This window comes from Dermacentor variabilis, chromosome 9 (assembly GCF_050947875.1).
Source record: "Dermacentor variabilis isolate Ectoservices chromosome 9, ASM5094787v1, whole genome shotgun sequence".
Lineage (NCBI taxonomy): Eukaryota > Metazoa > Arthropoda > Arachnida > Ixodida > Ixodidae > Dermacentor > Dermacentor variabilis.
The window spans coordinates 123,039,120-123,058,136 of record NC_134576.1 but is presented as its reverse complement, the minus strand read 5'-3'; the positions used below and the strand labels follow the sequence as shown (position 1 = coordinate 123,058,136).

Here is a 19,017-nt window from a genome sequence, read left to right as displayed (position 1 = left end):
TAATAATGTGCAATAATAATGTGAATAATGTGAATAATCTGTACACGTGCAGCAGATGCCGCATATGACCGGAAATTATTTTGCTAAGCTTTGAATAATATGCCGCATGCGCGAGAAGGGAAACAAACGGGCAATAACATACGTGAACAACGTAAGACAGAGCAGTCAACGGGTCCTTTAATTCAGCGACCAAAGCAGTGAAGCTTCACATGAGAAATTAATAAGGCTCCAGGCATCATGTGTAATAATGAGCAACTTTCGATTGAAGGATCCAGAGAGGGGGACCTTTGTGGCACGACGTGTCTTTCTAAAAAAGGTAGCAGACTGTGTTAGCACACCGTCAGTTAATCTGACAAGGAAATCGCCTTCCTAGACGGTAATGGCGTGCGCATGCGTAGAGTGTGAATTATCTTTTGTGTTTTTGTATCTTTTTGTATCTTTAGATACCTGCTTCGCTATATATCTGTCTCTGCGTTTCAGTAAACGTCAGCTGAAAGCTAGCGCTGTACCGTGTCTCTGTCTCGTCCCTGTCTTTTTGAATTGTCGCTAAAGGCTTTGCCATTATGAGTAAACCGTACCAACTAGCCCAAGAATCAGCCTTGTTATCTTTTAGCACTTGGTCCTTAGAAGGCACCTCTGCGAGCCACCAAGGCAACGTTTTTGTTTAGACCTTGAACCGCAGCCTGAAGCCAGTGAAATGCGCAGCATCGCTGATTTCTCCTCATTCTATTCATAACCGCGGCAAGGTTCACCCATGCTGGAGTCTAGGCACACTTCTTTCGTATTCTGTAAATCTTCCATGCGCATAAATCTCTTTCGCACACAGTGCTTTGCTGATTTAGGACGTAGAAACTGCATAATCAGTAAAGTAGAATGTATCCCAAACACTAAAATTCTAATTCTTGGGTTTTTAGTGCTAAAGTCACGACATGATTATGACATTTGCCGAAGTTGGAGGACTCCGGATAACATTTTGACTACCCGGGGCTCTTTAAACGTGCACCTAATGCATGGTGCACTGGCGTTCATTTGCATTTCAATCCCTTCGAAATGCGTCCGCCGGAGCCACCGGGATTCAATCCCGCGCCCTCTGGATTATCAGCGCAACGGTGATAATCCAGATAATAACGGTGACACTACGCCACCACGGTGCGTAAGGTTCGGTCAACACTCACCACGATGGCGCAGCGCCTTGGCGTTTTGGTGACGAGCTAGACGTCTAAGATTTAACTCGCAGCCGCGGCGGACTCATCTATTTTTTTTTACCCAGCTGCACGCAAGGAGGCGTTGGTACCTGTTAGGCCGCGTCACCTACTCTTCTAGTATTTAATAGACAAGCTAAAAAAAAGCAGCCTGTAACTTAATGGTAAGCCTATATCACGTTACAGTGTCGGCGAAGCTAAGTCCAATCGCTTCTCTGGAAAACGCTGGCTCGGCACATGCTTCGATCCCGACTATAGTGCATGCGCTTACGCTGACTGGCACGATGAACAAACGGATACGTAAAGATTGGCTTTCGCGAAGAAAAAAACTGAAAGGAAGCCTTTGGCTATTTACAATGTCGGTGCAGCCGTATCCAATCGTTTCTCTGGCAAGCGCTGGTTTAGTGCACACATCACTCCTCATGGTAACGCCCATGTTGTTGCTTAATTACATAATGAATGAAGGAATATGCGCGGACTGGGCTATTGTGGGGAAAAAGGAAAATGTACGCTTATAGTGCGTTACAATGTTGGCGCAGGCAGGTGTAATCACGATTTAACGAAACTTGTTGCTGAGCTAGTTGGTTCACGACTTAAAAGTTGAGGCGCTAAGCAGACGACGACAAAATGAGACACAAACGGCCCGCATATGTCGTTTGTGTCTCGATTCCTCCGCGTCTGCTTAGCTCCTTAACTTTTGTTTTTAGGTGTATATCATCATTTATCTCGAAAGTGCTTTATTCGGCCACAAGTCGTGGGCACGACCCCCTTCCTCACAGCCTTGGCTGTGAGGAAGAGGGTCGAGGACGAGAGAGAGAGAGAGAGTAGAGAGTAGACGACGAGGCGCGAACACCGCAAAGGGGATGAACAGCTATCTTTGATAGTCAATAACTCCGCCTCTGTTAAACGCATTGAGTGATTTTTTTTTTTCTGTAAAGCATTTCTGAAATAGCATACTTTAGCATCTAATGCATTTCTCGACTTCGATACAAGGTGTTGCGCGGCCCCTGAGACAAATGCTTCCCCGCACTTGATGGCACTGTAACTTCGTAACCTTGTTTTATACATTTGTACAATTTTCTAAATTTGGTCGGTTGTAACACACCTGCAGTTTTGCAAGCCTACTTTTGTAAGCCTCCCCTCTGCGCTAATTCTTGATGATGATGGTACACGGTGTTTTGTGGTGCAAGGGCCAATTATATCAGAAGAGTGTCTGCGATCGCCCTTCCTGTTGGCCGGACCCTGTTGAAATGAGTAATCTACAATGAAATCGCGAACACGCACCATTTCATGCCGAAAAAAAATTGAGCGCCGCTCCACTACTTATTGGTTCGCCTTTAGTTCTGTGGGCACGTACCAGTTTCGATACCGGCGGCAGCTTACAAGCAAAAAAAAAAAAAAAAGAGAAGAGACAGAAGAAATCAACACAAAAGTTCCAGATAACCATTATTTGCGTGTCGTCGCTCATAAGAGCCCTTTCAAATGCCGTGACACGGTTCATTGTCGCGAATTTTATCGTGCGCGGCCAAACAAGTGCTCCTACATTTCTCAGTATTAGATCCTTCCACCCATCGAGAGTCGTAAAGCCGCACGCGCCAATGCCGCGCCAATAAAACTGTCGCATCGATAAAGTGAACCAGAATGCCTACAGAGCGAGAAGCTACAAAACCTCGGATCATGGCGTTGCTGCTCCTTCAGAATTTTGCTGTAGCGCAAAGAAAGAAAAAAAAAGGGGGGGGGGAGGATACCAAATGCGCCGGAACAGGCATGCTACTCGCAAACAATTAATGGTCGAGCGGCGTTAAAGAAACTAATAAGAAAAGTAATGGGTGTACTTGCACACAGAAAGCGTGGCGTGAGCTGTGTTGCTCATGCCATGAGAAACCTCGTGATTTTGTACGCATGGACTGCTTCCAAATTGTTCTGGTCGTCCGCGCAGCTTTTACGGCTTCGGTAAATGGCTACAGCTCCATTTATCACAGGCCATGCGCATTGCAAAGTTACGGAGCTTGTGAACAAGTAAACTCCTCCCGCCCACGAAGTTCGGGCGGTGACCACCAGGCGGGCACAGTAGGTCCCTTGAACTAGCTAGAAAATGATTAGTGCGGAATTACTTTTTTGCGTTGGTGTGTCTTGCTTTGATTTGTCTAAAGTGAATGTAAAAGTAGAGTTCCAAAGCATTCAATATTGAATTACGCAAACCGCATAGTGTTAGGGAGTTTGCTAATTTAGCGGCTTATCGACTAGAATATTCGGAAATAACGGTTTCAGTGTACCTGGGGATCATTTCTCAGTTCTGCGGAATTTTATATCGCCTGTGGCGGATTGCCTAATCCGTGCCCTTGAGCCGCATTGTTCGAAGATGCGGACATTACTGACACGAGAAATCGAAAGACATATCCAACTAATTACCTTGTTATTTATTTACCTTAGAGAACATGTGACAATTTACCAATTCTAGCCGGTGAGTTTCCAAGACGGATCCACTAGAAATGAATTTACAGGATGACACCACTTTCTAGATTTTATTTCCCAATGCGCGGGGTCAACTACATGGGCGTTCCAGTTACTTTTGTGCTTGAATGGCGAAAAGAGCCTTTTCTTTAAAAAAGAAAAGTAAGTGGAACAACAGTGCATTTTTACGACGACTGTGACGCCGCATATCTCCAAACTGGTGTCATTCTGGAAATTCATTCTTAGTCGTATGATACGCCTTGAAAACTCACCGGCTACAATTTGTAAATTGCAATATGTGCTGTAAGGTAATCAATTTGGAAGGTAAGTAGTGAATTGTTACTTAGTTGAATGCGTGTTTTGTCTTCGCGTGCGAGTTATGGCCGCCACTGTGAGCAGTCTAGCTCGAGGACCAGGATTATGTCATGCAACAGGTGGTTTTTAAAAATTCTGTAAAATTTAAAAATGATCACCCTGCATATGTTCCCTAAAACGGCTAAATATCCTTATTCGCCAAATAAAGCTATAGACAACACGAGTTACCGAATAATGGTTGGATTATATTTTCTTTTTTTTTCCTAAGTTTTTTTCAGGCATGGCCAACGGGGAAGAAGAGGAAAGGGCGTCTTCTCTGCAATTCAGGATCATTTTTCGCCCGCTATGAAAAGTCCAGACAACCTAAACGCAAACCACTTGTCTAAAAGAAACTAAAAGCTGAAGCCCTGTTCCTAATATATTTGATTATGTTTGTTTCCGATTCGTTGAGCCGGATAGATGTATCGCTAATGCAATCTGAACCTTTCTTTTTTTTGTATAGTAAGCTTCCATTAGCTCACGTGCTGTTTCATTTCTACTTCTGCCAAGAATCCTACTCTCAGAAAAACGTCGTTTGCACATGCAGGCCTTGCAGTGCGCTGGCAAATGTTCCACGCCATCTTTCATTAGATTTAGTTCGTGCTCCCTGGCTCGTTCATTTATGCAGCGCCCAGTCTGTCCTACGTAAGGCTTGCCGCACTCAAGGGGAATTTCATACACCACGCCCGTAGCGCATCTCCAGCCGGACGTGCCATGTTTCTTGCCACAGCCTTGCGAACGGGTCGCCTCGCGAGTGGTTCTCGAACAGAGTCGGCCCAGTTTGACGGGGGCAGAAAAACGATGGGTACGCCATACCGGCCTGCCGCCCGTCTTGTCATTATGTGCCTTCCTTTGTGTGTGTTTTAATTTGCGGCAAAAGAACATGTCTTTTAGCAAGCACCAACTAGGCCAACAAGCAGTTCTGTTGCAACATGTTGCTTAAAGTGTTGCGCATCAATCCTGACATGCCGAATACGCCAGCTTTTGCCAGATCACCAAAGTTTACCATCATTGGTTTTGGTTCGTTCTCGTTAAGAAGACAGCCTGGCAAAGCCGAGTCATGGAACCTAAGAGCAGTAGCTCTTAGGAATAGCTGAGTTATCATTCTTAGAGCGAGACAGTCACCGTGTCAGTGAACGGCCTCCCCTGAGATAGAATATCCTCCTCGACACACCTTCCGAAAGGGCCATTCTGCCCACAATAGCAAGCTACAATTAGTTTTAGTGGTCATTGGTGACACCTCTACTCTGAAGCCCATCTCGTGTCATCCATACCTCAAGGAAGTGCGCACATCATGCATTTTACTTGCGCATATACTTATTGTTTGCAGTGGTTTGTGTTTGCTTGTCGAAGCCTTTTCTAGGTCGTGTCTAACAATTATCGCAAAATACTAAATAGCGGACGCAGAAGGAGACGCACATGTATCCGCACAAATCTAGCAGCCAACATCCACGATTCGACGAATGAATGCAAGATGGCGACACAATAGCGCTCCGCAGCAAACACAGCAGCTGCAGACCTTGTAAAGAGGTTAGCTTGAGGACAGCAAGATAGATGGCGCAACCGATCCCGGACGCCGTACGACGCCTTTTGAGTTCACCCGAGGGCCTTCTGAATGAAGCCGAATGACTGAATTGCCACAAAAGGAGAAAAGGCTTGTGATAACTCCATTGATTGGGCATGATAACATGTTGAACATCAAAGTGTGCCTTGGTACACCTAAAGGTATCTTCCCGCACGACGCGATACCAAGCGGAAACGCGAGTTCGCGTGCTATGCGGGCAGTGTCTTTTATAAAATAAATGATTTTCTGTCATAGGTGGATGAATATCTTTACAGATTAGGCTACTGGGCTTTGAAAAAAATATATTGAGCTGCAGTACGAATGCCATATTAACAGCTACGAACATGAGAGAGCGAGGAAGATTTTAGTGTACTTTCGCGCACTTTTGATGTCGCCGCACTGTCTTCATTCTTAACGAAAATTTTAGGTGCCAGGAGCTCCCCAGTCAGGGGTCATAAGTGCGCGTAGATGTAGCAGATCGCGTATGCAGTCATGGTGATACACTGAGACGATCCTCCGTGTAAACACATGTTGCAATGTTGTGGCAAGTACAGAAATTAAAAAAATAAGTGTTTAGTTGCAAATTTTTTTCTGGGAACGTATAGCATAGCAAAATGTCCTTAACCGACTGCAGTTTCGTTGAAGCGCAAAACACACGGTACTTTGCGCAGAATTTAATTACTTCTATCCTTTTTATTTATCAGAATGAGTAACTCGGTTACTCATAAGCTAATGTAAAAAGCGGCTTATCTAATCGGTAGGCCTTTCATGTATGTATAGCACCAACTGTCGTCGCTGCAAATGCATCTCAGGAGACTATTATTCAGTTCCCCGCATGCTCAGAGGAACTGATGGTTGCGAGAGGTAGTAGAAACAACAAATGCATTTCCAGTGGAAATGAAAATAACGTTATCGACACATTGCTGGCACATAACGACTGTCACAACGAATTACGTTGTACTGAGGCGATAAGAGCTATCTGCTGTTACGCAAGATTTAGATAAAAAATAGAAGTACGCGCAATCAGGAAAATAACATCATTGAAGGATGCAGATGCGCTGACATCGAGCTAAAATGAAGGCTCTGTGTAAACCATCAGAAGCATTAGCGTTCAGTTAGCCGTTTTTGGTCGAAAACGTCGCATTATTGGCGAGTTCATAATTCGCTCAGAAAGCTAGAGCAGCGCCTTTCTTGCATTAACGCAGCACGTCGTCCGCAATCACGAAAAGGGAGGAAGGCGATCAATGGCGGCGTGGTCACGTGTTCAAAGACAGCAGCGCCCGTGCGACGGCGCTGTATAAAAGGTCTATAGGCGCATGCAGTATCTGTTGCGTCTATGCGTCTTGCACGTAGTTCAAGTTCGTCAACGTTGCACGTCTAATGACGACTGACGAACAAGAACTAGCACAACAATCCTCACGACTGCCTAGATCAGTGCAGCATAGTGCCGTAAATAAAGGCCAAGCGCAGTTTCACTGCATTCTCTATATTCAAGATGCGGTACTGAAAGTATGCTATGTGCAGGTTCGTCTGGCTTTTTCTTGCGATGTAGCACTGCTCTCCAAACACTTGATTTGCCCTCGAATATATGATTATGTGCGCTTTTGTCCTTACGCTTTTCATTCCTCAATGCTTCTTGTTGTGCCTTGTGCCCTTCATGACTGAAATATTTCGTCATCGGATCCTTTGCTTTACATAGATGATAACCACGTGCCGCCATTGCATGATGTCTGTATGTACTTGTTTTCTTGGCCCACAAGGTGCGTTTCACGTGGCTTTTTGTCTGAGGTCATTTCCCTATTCAAGTGGTGCGAATAAAGGCATTCATTCGTTATTCGTTCAGCAGCGAAGCATTCTGTCACGCGGAACAGAAATTACGGAGCCTCTGCGTCAACCACACCGAGTGCAATATAGACACGAACCAAGCGTTTCAAGTGTTTTCAGTAGCTGTTTTATGCGAATTGTTTCCTAGCTTTCGCTGTTGTTTCTTTAACAAGAATTCGGTTATGCAAGGTTTAGCTCAAGTGTCGTTGCTGATTGCTACCGGTCGCCAATTGTCGTGCTCTGGTCATGACAGCTGATGGGCCCGACAACAATTAGCGGTGTGGACAGTGCACGCGCCGTGTTTAACCGGCGCCGAACTTCCGAGAGCGCTGAAAGCTGTTCCTGACAGGCGCCGTCAAAGTGCAACGACCTTGCGCGGCCGCGCACACTCAGGTCACCGCAAGTGCATTAAGCAGAGTTTGCACGCGATCGCTCGTGGACGTACGAACGTTTGAAATTACCCCGTTTTAATCATACAGAAGCCGGCACTAGAGCGCGACCATGTGAAGGTGCACTGGCACTGTGTTTACGCGGAAAAATTGGAGCGGCTTGCGAGCGTTTCAATCCTGTCAACGACAACGAGTCTAGTCGGCCGTCGTGACCGGCTAACTGCAACTGACAGCATGAAAGTTAGGCACAGATCGGAAAGGTCTCGTTGAAATCACTTGACACGTGTTCCGAAGCTCGCCAGAGGGTATTTTTCGGCAGAGTGCGCGCATGAGTGCGGAGGTCAGCTAGTCCGTACGCGGTCATTTCAGGAGACGTGCTCACTTCAGTCTTTTCACCGGAGTTCGCACTGTTTTACGTTAGGCGCGTTTGCATGTTTTGTCGATCATGCCGGTCGCACATTGGCTGATTGATTGACCGATGCACCAGGTTTAGCAGCCTAAACCAACGGAGGGATTAGGCGCTGCCAATACAAGAATTGATTTGGGGAAGTCTTGACCACCTGGAGTGCTCTGGTGTACTGGTACATTTAAGCACACGATTGGATATGTTTGTGGTTGCTCAGTAGACCGCAGTCGCGTTGCTTTGCAGGCTCTTGCGGAGTGCTCTCGCGAGATCTAAATGTCACTCAACAAACTGCTTTACTAAATCATAGGTCTACGTTATGTAAATATTGACTAGAAAATATCGTGCCTTGCTCTTGAAAAATCTGTTTAATCTATTGAGAAAACATTTTTAAGACTGCTACAAAACGTCTGGCAAAATTTCTTACAGCCGATCTTTAGAATCGCTGCGAGATGTCTTGCAAAATGTCTTATATCGTTTATTCGGCGGTGCATTAGACGGTCTTGACCATGGCTACAAGACGTTTTAGGACGTCTGACAAAGTTTTGGTTCGATGTCTTTAAGAAATCCTGAATATCTTTCCAAGACGTCTTGTAGGCGGCTAATGAAGTGTGTTCAGTGGGCACCGTTGCTCATGAGAGTGTCAGACAGTCTGCAAAACGGCGAGCTCTACGGTTGGCGACGCAAGCAAGGGTAATGACTACGTGATGTTCTGAAGCGTCTGCAGCGATACATGAGATGGTTCTGGTGAACGCGCTATAAACAAAACAGAAAAAATATCTTGAGAGTGGTCCGTATTGCGGCGTATACGGAAGCGGCAACCAAAACTGGTTTGCCAAAGAGCTTACTCCGCGTGCAGAACCATAGCGTGTCGCGTACTAAGCATTCGCGGACACTAAACTAAAGCTGTCTACTTTATAACTGTATAGACAGATCAGCAGCAAGTAGAAAGATAGCAAATTAGCTGTGTTTGTTGGCGGCGGTCGAAGCGACACCGCACGCGGAAGCGCTTTTAAGCAAAGGGGCTGCTTTCACACAGCCCCCAAGAATGTAAATGTTCCCTCGAGCGTTAGGCATATTCAGCTGAGAATCTATTCCGGAACGAAATCATAGGAGAGCCGCATGAATTTCGTCGGCGAGTTGAGTCTAGCTTTAGCATTTGAGGAGCGGACATGAGAAACCTGGGTGATTAGCGGACTTGCATGGAGTAGTGTGTCCCACTTGTTAACATTATGCGATTGTGCGACGCTCCTCCCCGCCTTTGCATTTGTTTCTGATCTCCATTGCTAATTCAAAAAGGCGCTGTCATGGGTCTGTTGCAACGCTTCGCGATGCAATGGAAAATTCTCACTCATGAGCCGGCCTATGCTGACGAAAATAGCGAAATGTATTAACTTTTGAGAAAGCGGTCTAGGTTATCCGCCGGAAGCCATATATTGCGTACAGATTGCCTGTGCGATGGGTCCCACTGTTTTTTCGAAATTAATGATCGCACTAAAGAGAAAACAAGGGTAGCAAAGGCAGGGAGGTCAACCAGAACAGCATCCGCTTTGCTACCCTACACTGGGGGTGAGGGAAAGGGGACTAGAAAGAGGAAGAAAGAGAGAGAGTGAGCACTGAGTACGTGTGGGAGGGACACCATACACAAGGACACTATAAACGGTCTCTTAAGCCCGTGCACTTCAAGTACCGCACTAGTGCACGAATCGCTTTTCGAGCCAGTGACGGGTGTGGCCACGGTCCGAGTATCTTTGACTAAAATGATAAAATAGACGCATGCTTGTGGAGGTCCAGCGCCAACGTCACGCTGGAGAAACAAGAGACTGAGTTGCAACGTTAAGGCCCACAAACAGACGACGAGCGATGACTGCGCGAATCGAACGCTACGTGACGGCGATGAGACGGTTGATCTTAGTTTCTTTTGCAGGAGATGAAGTTCGGGCGGGCCGAACGCATCACAAACAAGGGGGAGCTTAAGGTCAACGGTCTATGGGGAGCATTCACATCACGTCAAGGGTGCCATTTTGGAGTGCTATTCGCAGCTTCCACTGTGATGCTGGGGATAAGCGAACCCAGATAACACCCACGTTTTCTCACACTGTTGTCGGCACGACGATATGGCGACGTCGATCACGCTGGTGGATACCGCCTATGTGAGGGAAGCCAAAGAAAGCGTGGCGATGATTAACTGATTTTTTAAATTGAAAGTGGTGTTCAGCTGCCACAGGTGTGACGACCAAACAACGTAACTCTTGAAATCTGGCACCGTGTTTTTAAAAAGATATTTCTTCGTTGTCCACACTGGCTAATGTTAGCTGGAATTCTCTATATATGCCAGGCAGGTACGCTAAGTGTGAGCAGATTTTGTCTACTTGTCCATGAAGTGGTTTTTCCCAAGCGCACGTGCCCGCAGTTTAAAAGCACCCATGCGAAGAGCCTTCGTTGCAGTTTACGCTACCTGGGTACTTGACGACCGAATCAGATACCGTGGGCCTGGACAGAGCATCTTCAAATGTGCTAATAACTAGTTCCTAATTCGACATTTTCATGCGCTGAAAAAGCGCCCGTTCAAGCCTCTCCGTACTACACTCACGTGGGCCTCTTGCGAAGAACGAACTTGTCTGATGTCGAAGCACGAAGACGAAATTATTGTTGGAAAAGAAAGACAGAATCGCTCGCGTGCGTACGTCAATCTGAGAAACACATATATCAAAGATAGCGAAGCTGAATGAGTTGTCACGCTCATCGAAAGTACTAGGGGTCAGGGTGCCGGTTGTTCTTAGTGATCATCCATCACCGACGCAAGCGCCCTCTTTTCACTCGGCCTCTTTGGTGCTTGCACGCAACCTGCGTTGCAGGCTGCTCTTTACGACTGCAGCCGTACAAACTTCCTGCGGCCCGCCACCGTAGAGCCGATGAAACGAGACATGAGAAACAAAAATGAGGAATTACAGGTTACAAAAAACCACGCAGTGAGGATGGTGCCTGTTCGTGGGAGGTGTGCGCAATTAAGCTTTTATTTTGTAGCCGTTACTAAATACATTTTAAAGCGAGAACGTGGGACTTCTACGCAAATTGCGTTGCGGATTGACACCGAGCACTCCAGTGCCCTGCGGCCTGCACCCCAGGATAACGGGGGCGAAACTCCGCCAAGGTGTGAACAGATGCCAAAATGCCTCTGGATAATTCGCATCGTATTCTGGTGTTTAAACGTAAAAAGCAGCGTGTACCTCTTAGATATATAAGAAATGACAGCTTCCTGCTCAAACGTGATGTAATTGTTTGTTTGACCACAATATCACTGAGCGATGTCTGCGTAACCTTGTATCTCACAAGATGCATGCACACCACGTTTAAAAAAAAAAGGTGAGTAGCTTATTGTACGTCGACCAATGCCTTCTAATTCCCACATTCTTCTATTTTGGGCTTGACTGTAATCCGAATGTTACCGAAAGTCTCTTCTTCGCCGGTTGAAATTGTCGCCGAGTCTAAGGCATATAACACGAAGTTGTTGAACGGTGGAATTGAAATGATTCAACTTACCCCACTCCAGCAGTGCTTCAATGGCGTTAGCCGATGCATTCTTCGCCGCTTCGTGGATAGGGTAGTAGCCGTTATCGCACGTTAGCTTGGGCGAAGCTCCAAACTGACTCAACTGTGTTGGAATAGAGAACGATAGTACATGACGCCATCAGAATGGTGTTAAATTCTGAACTTAAAACATCGAGATGAACGTCCGTTAATGGATTTGAGCCGCTGGGGGATTATATGTCTTAGGGGAAAGCAGGACGGGAAGTTTGGACTGTCGAGACGAACAGCGATTAATGAACCACTTGGTAACAATGACACCACCAACGACATTTTGTTTTGTTTCAATGAAAGAGAGACTTTGTGGCTGCAAAATGAAATGCGTATGATGAGTTTTGTCTGTCAATATCTTACAGTGCAAAGAGGCAAAAGCAAGCAAAAAAAAAAAAGCACAGAAGGACAGTGAATGTTTTAGGTTTACAGAATAACATCCGCGTTCACCCTGTTTCCAAGTTGCTTTGTGGGAAAAAATCAACTTTTCTCAGAAAGACGAATCGGACAGGTGCATTCATTAGAATGACAAGGCGATTTGCACTGTGGCAGATCAGAGGTGAGAAGACATCCAAAACCTGAAAGAACGCAGTTTTATGAAAGCGGAGCAAAATAACAAAAGCACAGTGTACAGCCTACTGGCATCAATTAATTGAGGCGTTAAACAGGCGAGAAAAATATATATAAAGCTAGTAGGAAATGAAACTAGTGTTCGTGATGATGTTTCTCAGAATAAAGCAAATAGAGCCGACTAAACCTTGAGATAGCGCGGAGTACTCATACAGAAGCGAAACTTGTTTATGCTGATAGGTGACTCGCACGAATAAGCTAACCAAATGTCCCCAATTGCCCCTCGAGGACTTTAGACGTCAGGCGGCGCATATCGTTACATCACGCTTTATCCTAAGGACCTAGAAAGTCGACTAGGAAACAGTGAATTAGGGTCTGATTTATCCTGCATGTGCCACGGGCAAATGGGGCAACAGAGGGTCCCCGGACTGATGTATGCGGACGATATAGTGCTACCAACGGCCAATGCAAGAGATGTACTGACACTTGCGAACATCTGTGGCAATTCAGCGACAAATCTAGGCCTTATGTTTAGTACATAGAAATCGGGAATTGTGATCTTTAATGAAGGGGCAAGTACTTGCGTGGTGTAAATTCAAAAGCAAGTCATACCTATAGTCAAGAAACATAAATACGTAGGCGGGAACTTAACCGAAGGAAATACTTATCTAAGCTCCCACCAAGATAACATAAAAATAAAGGGGAAGCGGAATGCAGCAATAGTGAAACAAAGAGCACTTTGAGCCACAATAAATATGAGGTGGTGCGGGGAATCTGGAAAGGAGTAATGGTACCAGCGCTGTCCTTCGCAAGTGCCATTCTATGCCTAAAATTGGATATCTCGTCGGGGTTGGAAGTTAACCAAATATTGATAGACAGGTTGGCTTTGGAAGTCCAAGGCAAAAACAACAAGTGAGGCAGTGTAGGCCGACATAGGACTGTTTTGAAGTCAGAAGAGAGCAGAATGAAATTAGTTTTAAGGAAAGAATCAGGAATGGGGATGAAAATAAATGGGCGGCTAAAGTGCACAAGTACGTGTACCTGCAAAACGTGGACAAAGAATTGAGGAACAGGTCAAGAAAGTTGGCAGCCAAGTACAGGGTAACCGAAAGTGCAGATCGATAACCAGGGGGGGGGGGAGGGGGCGCATTCTGTAAGAGTCCACCTAGTGGACTGCCCATTTGGACGCAGCTGTACGAGCGAGGAGGAGACGAACGGCCCCAGCCAATCAGCAGCGACCGAAACGGACAGTGCACTAGGTGGATTCCTACAGAATACCTCCTCAGGAGTCGTCAGAAAGAAAGTGAGAGAAACCGAGACTGAACTGGATGCAAAAAATGGAACCAAAACAGAGAATGGGGGTTTGCATGAATGGGAAGAAACAAATTAGAAGAGAAAATATGTACGATAACACAAAGGCCAGTGCCTTGCTATTATAGGGTCGAGCTGGTTGCCTAAGGACAAATGCATACTGGAGAAAATATCCGCAGCAAAACGATGCATGTGTATGCTGCGGCACAAATCCGGAGGCCATTTGGCACATTCTAATGGAATGCGAAGGGATTCACCCAGCGAGACCCGTAGGTGACGAACGCCTTCCACAAGCTCTAGGATTTAAAGTGGACGGAAGCATCAACCGGTCAGCAGTCAAGATATGCAAGAGACGTTTACGGTATTAGTAAAAAACGTAGGGAAGAGTTTAACACGACCGGATTCGTTACAGGCATAGGTAGTGGTACAAGGCAGAGATGTATTGAGGCCGGGAAAAAATATGAAGATGTATAACAAACGCTAGTATGAAAAGCATCTATAGCGTGCCTGACTAATTTCTACAGGCTAGGTGACTATCTGACACAGCCGCGTCTCAGATGATAAGGCAACAAATCATCATCATCATCATCATCATCATCATCATTATGTTCAAATGTTACGAGTGATTTGAGGTTCGCTCATGCTCTCATGACAATAATGACGGTGATATTACGCAGGGCAACACATCGTGTTACGAATTTGGCAAGTGTCTGCTCAGATCAAGCTGATGGTTTATCGGTAAAGCAGGACTTCGTTTCATTACAAAGGAAACGAAGACTGAGCTTGAACGCTGAAGTGTTGAAACCACTTCTTGCACCAAAACTGCCGAAATACGATAAGGTAACTTGAAATCTCCCATACTTCTCCAACTACCCGCGTCATGTGCTAATTGTGGCCATGTTGTCCTCGCAAACTTCTTAATCTCATCCGCCCACCTAACTTTCTGCCGCCCCCCTGCTACGCTTCCCTTCCCTTGGAATCCAGTCCGTAACCCTTAATGACCATCAATTATCTTCCCTCCTCATCACATTCATGCCAATGCCAATTTCTTTTTCTTGATTTCCACTAAGATGTCACTAACTCGCGTTTGTTCTCTCACCCAATCTGCTCTTTTCTTATCCCTTAACGTTACACCCATCATTCTTCTTTCCATAGCTCGTTAAGTCGTCCTCAATTTAAGTAGAACCCTTTTCGTAAGCCTCCAGGTTTCTGCCCCTTACGTGAGTACCTGAAAGACACAGCTGTTATACACTTTTCTCTTGAGGGATAATGGCAACCTGCAGTTCATGATCTGAGAATGCGTGCCAAACGCACCCCAGCCCTTTCTTCTGATTATTTCAGTCTCATGATCCTGATCCGCGGTCACTACCTGCCCTAAATAGATGTAGTCCCTTACCACTTCCAGTGCCTCGCTACCTATCGTAAACTGTTGTTCTCTTCCGAGACTGTTAAACATTAGTTTAGTTTTCTGCAGATTAATTTTTAGACCCACCCTTCTGCTTTGCCTTTTGCTTGTTGGAGAAGTATGGGAGAGGCCTTTGCACTGCAGTGCGCGTAACCATAATGATGATTATTATTATTATTATTATTATTATTATTATTATTATTATTATTATTATTATTATTATTATTATTATTATGATGATGACCTTGAAGTCTGTGACGTTACACTGGCGTTCATGGAAGTGAGGTTTCGGGACGAAGTTTAAGAAACTAAAGTTGGAATTCATTCGGTTTGGCTATAAGTCAACACTCTTCTGACAAAACGAATAAAAAATCGGCCTTTGTAAGAGTACTTCGCCATTCCAAGCTGGATACAACGCTTGTGTTTAGCCTTTCAATAAATGCCCGTGCTATAGGTTGGAGTTGCTACTATAGAATTTTTATCGTGTTTCGACAGACACATATTACTCAGAAAAAAAAAATTTGCCAGCGCAAATTAGCCGAGAAAAGTGAATTAATCCGAACAAAAGTTACGGACCAGTATTCTTGCACATTCGGCATGGTCGTAGATGGCAGCCAGATGAAGGGCCGTGCGTCCGTGCTTGCTCCTCAGGTTTGTGTCGAGCTTGTCTCGGTGCTTGACAAGTTCCTGCGAAGTCCACGTCAGTTAAGTGACCGCGGCGTTCGTGAAAGGCACCAAGGACACGATCGAACCCTAGCAAGTTTCGAGAACACTTTTCCACACGAAAACGCACAGAAATGAGTAGATCTTGGGGCACCACACTGACGAGTCATCACCGATTTCTCGGCACGAAGTTGAAAAAAAAGAAAGATTACTTTCATATTTTGAGGTGTGTCAGATGAAGTTGCTGACAGCAGCCTCGTTTCTTCAAACACATCTGCTCGAGACAACGCATTCGGGGAGGCCTCGTCATCGCTGTTTACAGGATTGAAAGGTCCCAATCTGTCTAAGTGTAACTTGTCAAGCTCTTGAGAGGAATATAATTGACGACGAGATAATTATTTTGCTGTTTCTGTGAGAAGGTTTAAGTTTAAATTTAATGCCTATAATAACGAAGACACAAGCATGACATACGTTTCACTAACCTGGCTGAAGCCAGTACAGATCGCAAACATCTTATGTGTAAGTGGTATTGATTAAGTTATGCTTGTATTGTTCCCTTAACATAAAAAGAAAGTTTGTTGAGGCTTGTACTTGATACCTGCATTTAGTTAAAGCAGTACCGGCATTAATTTTTCTTTCACTTTTCATATCTTTTATACTTGCGGCAAATGGCGGTTGCAGACCTTGGAACCTTGGAACAAGATGTTCAGACAAGCCTCAAAGTCTCCTCAAGATTAGTATAGTAGCTCTTCTCCAAAACAATTTTTGTTACAGTCAGGTAGGATTCAACTTTCAGAGTGAGTAAAGATGCAAGTAAACTTACGAAAATTGCTACTTTATTACGCGAGTTGAGCAGAAGTTTACATTTTCAAATAATTGTTATCTATGAGGGTGATATACACGTTCACCTGTGATGAATACTGTGCAGATCAAGATATCTGCGAAAAATAATAACTATACAGACAAGTCACACCGACAGCGTCCTATGGATACACTTATGTTGTAATGCCAAGTCTGAACTGTAGTCTTCAGCTTCAGGTTACATGCCAAGGCCTCGGGAAAATTCGTTTCTTTTTTTCGCAGGACCCATGCTTCGCTTACTTTTAATCAAGGGTGCACTTGTACAGCATATGAATTTGCCTGCCTTAGGCTATAAAATATATTTGTATCTAACTCGAAACATTATTCTAACAACCAAGGTGCCGAGGGTCGTAGACAAAAAGCCACTACAAGGGCTTGACTAGGACCCCGACACAATACATATAGCAGGATCAGGATAATATGGAAGAGAAAGAATAATCCCAACGCAATCAATAAAACATATATTGCGCATAAATGAGCAAAACAATAATCTTAAAGCCACAGCATCATTGCAAGTAAAAGAAGCATGAGGATAATGCATGGAATCTTTCACATTACAGACTAGGAAAAAATGCGCAGTATCGAAATAAAAACAACACGAACACAAAGTCTACAGTATGTAAAACGCTACAGTTGAAAGGGGCCGAATCAACTGATAGAGTATTGAGGTACCTGCTTTTATTTTAGTCTGTGCTGTAAGCGTGAGGCTTCATTACTCATATTAAGCTTGTTTTTCAAAATTCAGCGAGTTTAGTAAAAAAAAATTCATGGCCTTAATACATAATTGTCAGCGATTCTTCCTGACTTGAATTCATTTACTGCGGAAGTGGCATGCTTTCGCAGCAAACACCACCACCGTTGTGTTTGAGCCCTTTTCAGCATGGCACAAAGTCATGGGAAAAATTGACCACGTAAATCAGAAATTGAGTCAGTATCTATAAACGACAAAATTTTGAAAAAGCAAGAAAATAGGCTTGTTATGGAAAATGTCTTTCTTAGCGGGTCACCGGAGCCTTTCCGTACCAGGTACGCTTGTTTTTAGCTGTTCGCATGTCCCGATCCAGGAGTCTAAAAATGTGAGGCGATCCCGCAGACAGTGTGGGCAAAAAATTTCGACAGTCAGATACCGCCCCCCTCTACCGTCATTTGAGGGTTGACGAGATAGAGTTCCATGCGCAGTTTTCCGTGCTCGTTCACACCCCCTACTCGATCAGGAAGACACTGACTTTGATCGACTTCAGCTAGAAGTTGAATTGCCTGCCCACTTCCTTCTGAGAATATATTGTAAAATTTCATAAAGGAGTGATTGAAAGGACATTGGACAAAAATATCGGCAGGGAAATAGAACCCCGAGCAAAGCAGCGTAACCAGCTTGATCCTTCTATAATTTTCTCGAGTGCATTGCAAAGTGCCCTGTGGTTTTCTTCAATCGTGAACAAACACGATCTCTGCGATGCATTCAACGTCAGCGGCATGCGCTATACACTATTACATAGTGCAGTTTCCGATATACTGAGTATTATATAAATAGGAGAACCATTCATACATGACTCTTATTGCTAATGCGCTCACGGTTAATTTTATCCCAGAAGAAGGATTCCATTGTAAATTTTGTTAAGACGTTTACGTGCGTCTCCTACCAATTTCTTTCGCGAACAACAAACATAAATGGATGTCGCCGACGGCGACGTCACTAAATAATGCATCGTTTTCGCTAAAATGAAACGGTGGAGCCACCTGTCACTGCTACGGCGAACACATTCTTTTCGTTGTAGCCATGTCCCACGGCACCAACGTTCCTTTGCAGTGGAGTCGGGCATCTTTCAGGGGTGTTGCCACAGACAATATCCACTCGAATATATTATTGACAGAAGCAGTAAGTAATGGCCGCAAAGGCGATATTAAACGAAATTCAATGCAAAATTCTACCCCTCTTTCATTTGAAGGGGGGGGGGGAGGCGACGAACAAGTGGTTTGGAAAGAAGAGTAATGTACAGATGGTGCTATTATCCATCTAGCACTCAGTGCATGAACAAACGCCATCACTGTCGGCATCTGCATGAAGTGGCCCCCCGCCAATACTGCGCCACAGCGCTGTGATTAGCGCACCCGACAACCACCAACTCATCAATGCCTGGTCACGAGACACATCCCCGTTGTGGCGGGCGCGCATGAAAAAGAAAGAAACGTGTTTCGTCGCATAGTGAGCGTTAATAAACGAGAAGAAGGGTGGTTAACCGAGAGGGCAGATATTTATTAGTCATATTATAAGAAGCCCAACGAGCACTGACACCAAGAAAATAGGGGAAATTACATGTGCTTAATAAAGGAATTAAAGAAGTGATAAATAATGGAAACGAAAGTGGATGAAAAAACAACTTGTCGCCGGTGGAGAACGATCCCGCAAACTTCGCATGTGAAGGTTGTGGGATCGTTCT

General features: G+C 44.9%; 1 protein-coding gene across 1 annotated transcript in view; it reads right to left on the bottom strand.

The window, feature by feature from the left end:
* The window catches only part of TrpA1 (Transient receptor potential cation channel A1), a 143,269-nt gene that overhangs the window by 59,171 nt on the left and 65,081 nt on the right, over positions 1 to 19,017 (bottom strand). The window contains exons 4-5 of the mRNA XM_075669202.1: positions 15,632 to 15,742; positions 11,734 to 11,845 (exon numbers count right to left, since the gene is read on the bottom strand). Coding sequence (XP_075525317.1) covers positions 11,734 to 11,845; positions 15,632 to 15,742 — 223 coding nt within the window. The remainder of the gene's footprint in view (positions 1 to 11,733; positions 11,846 to 15,631; positions 15,743 to 19,017) is intronic.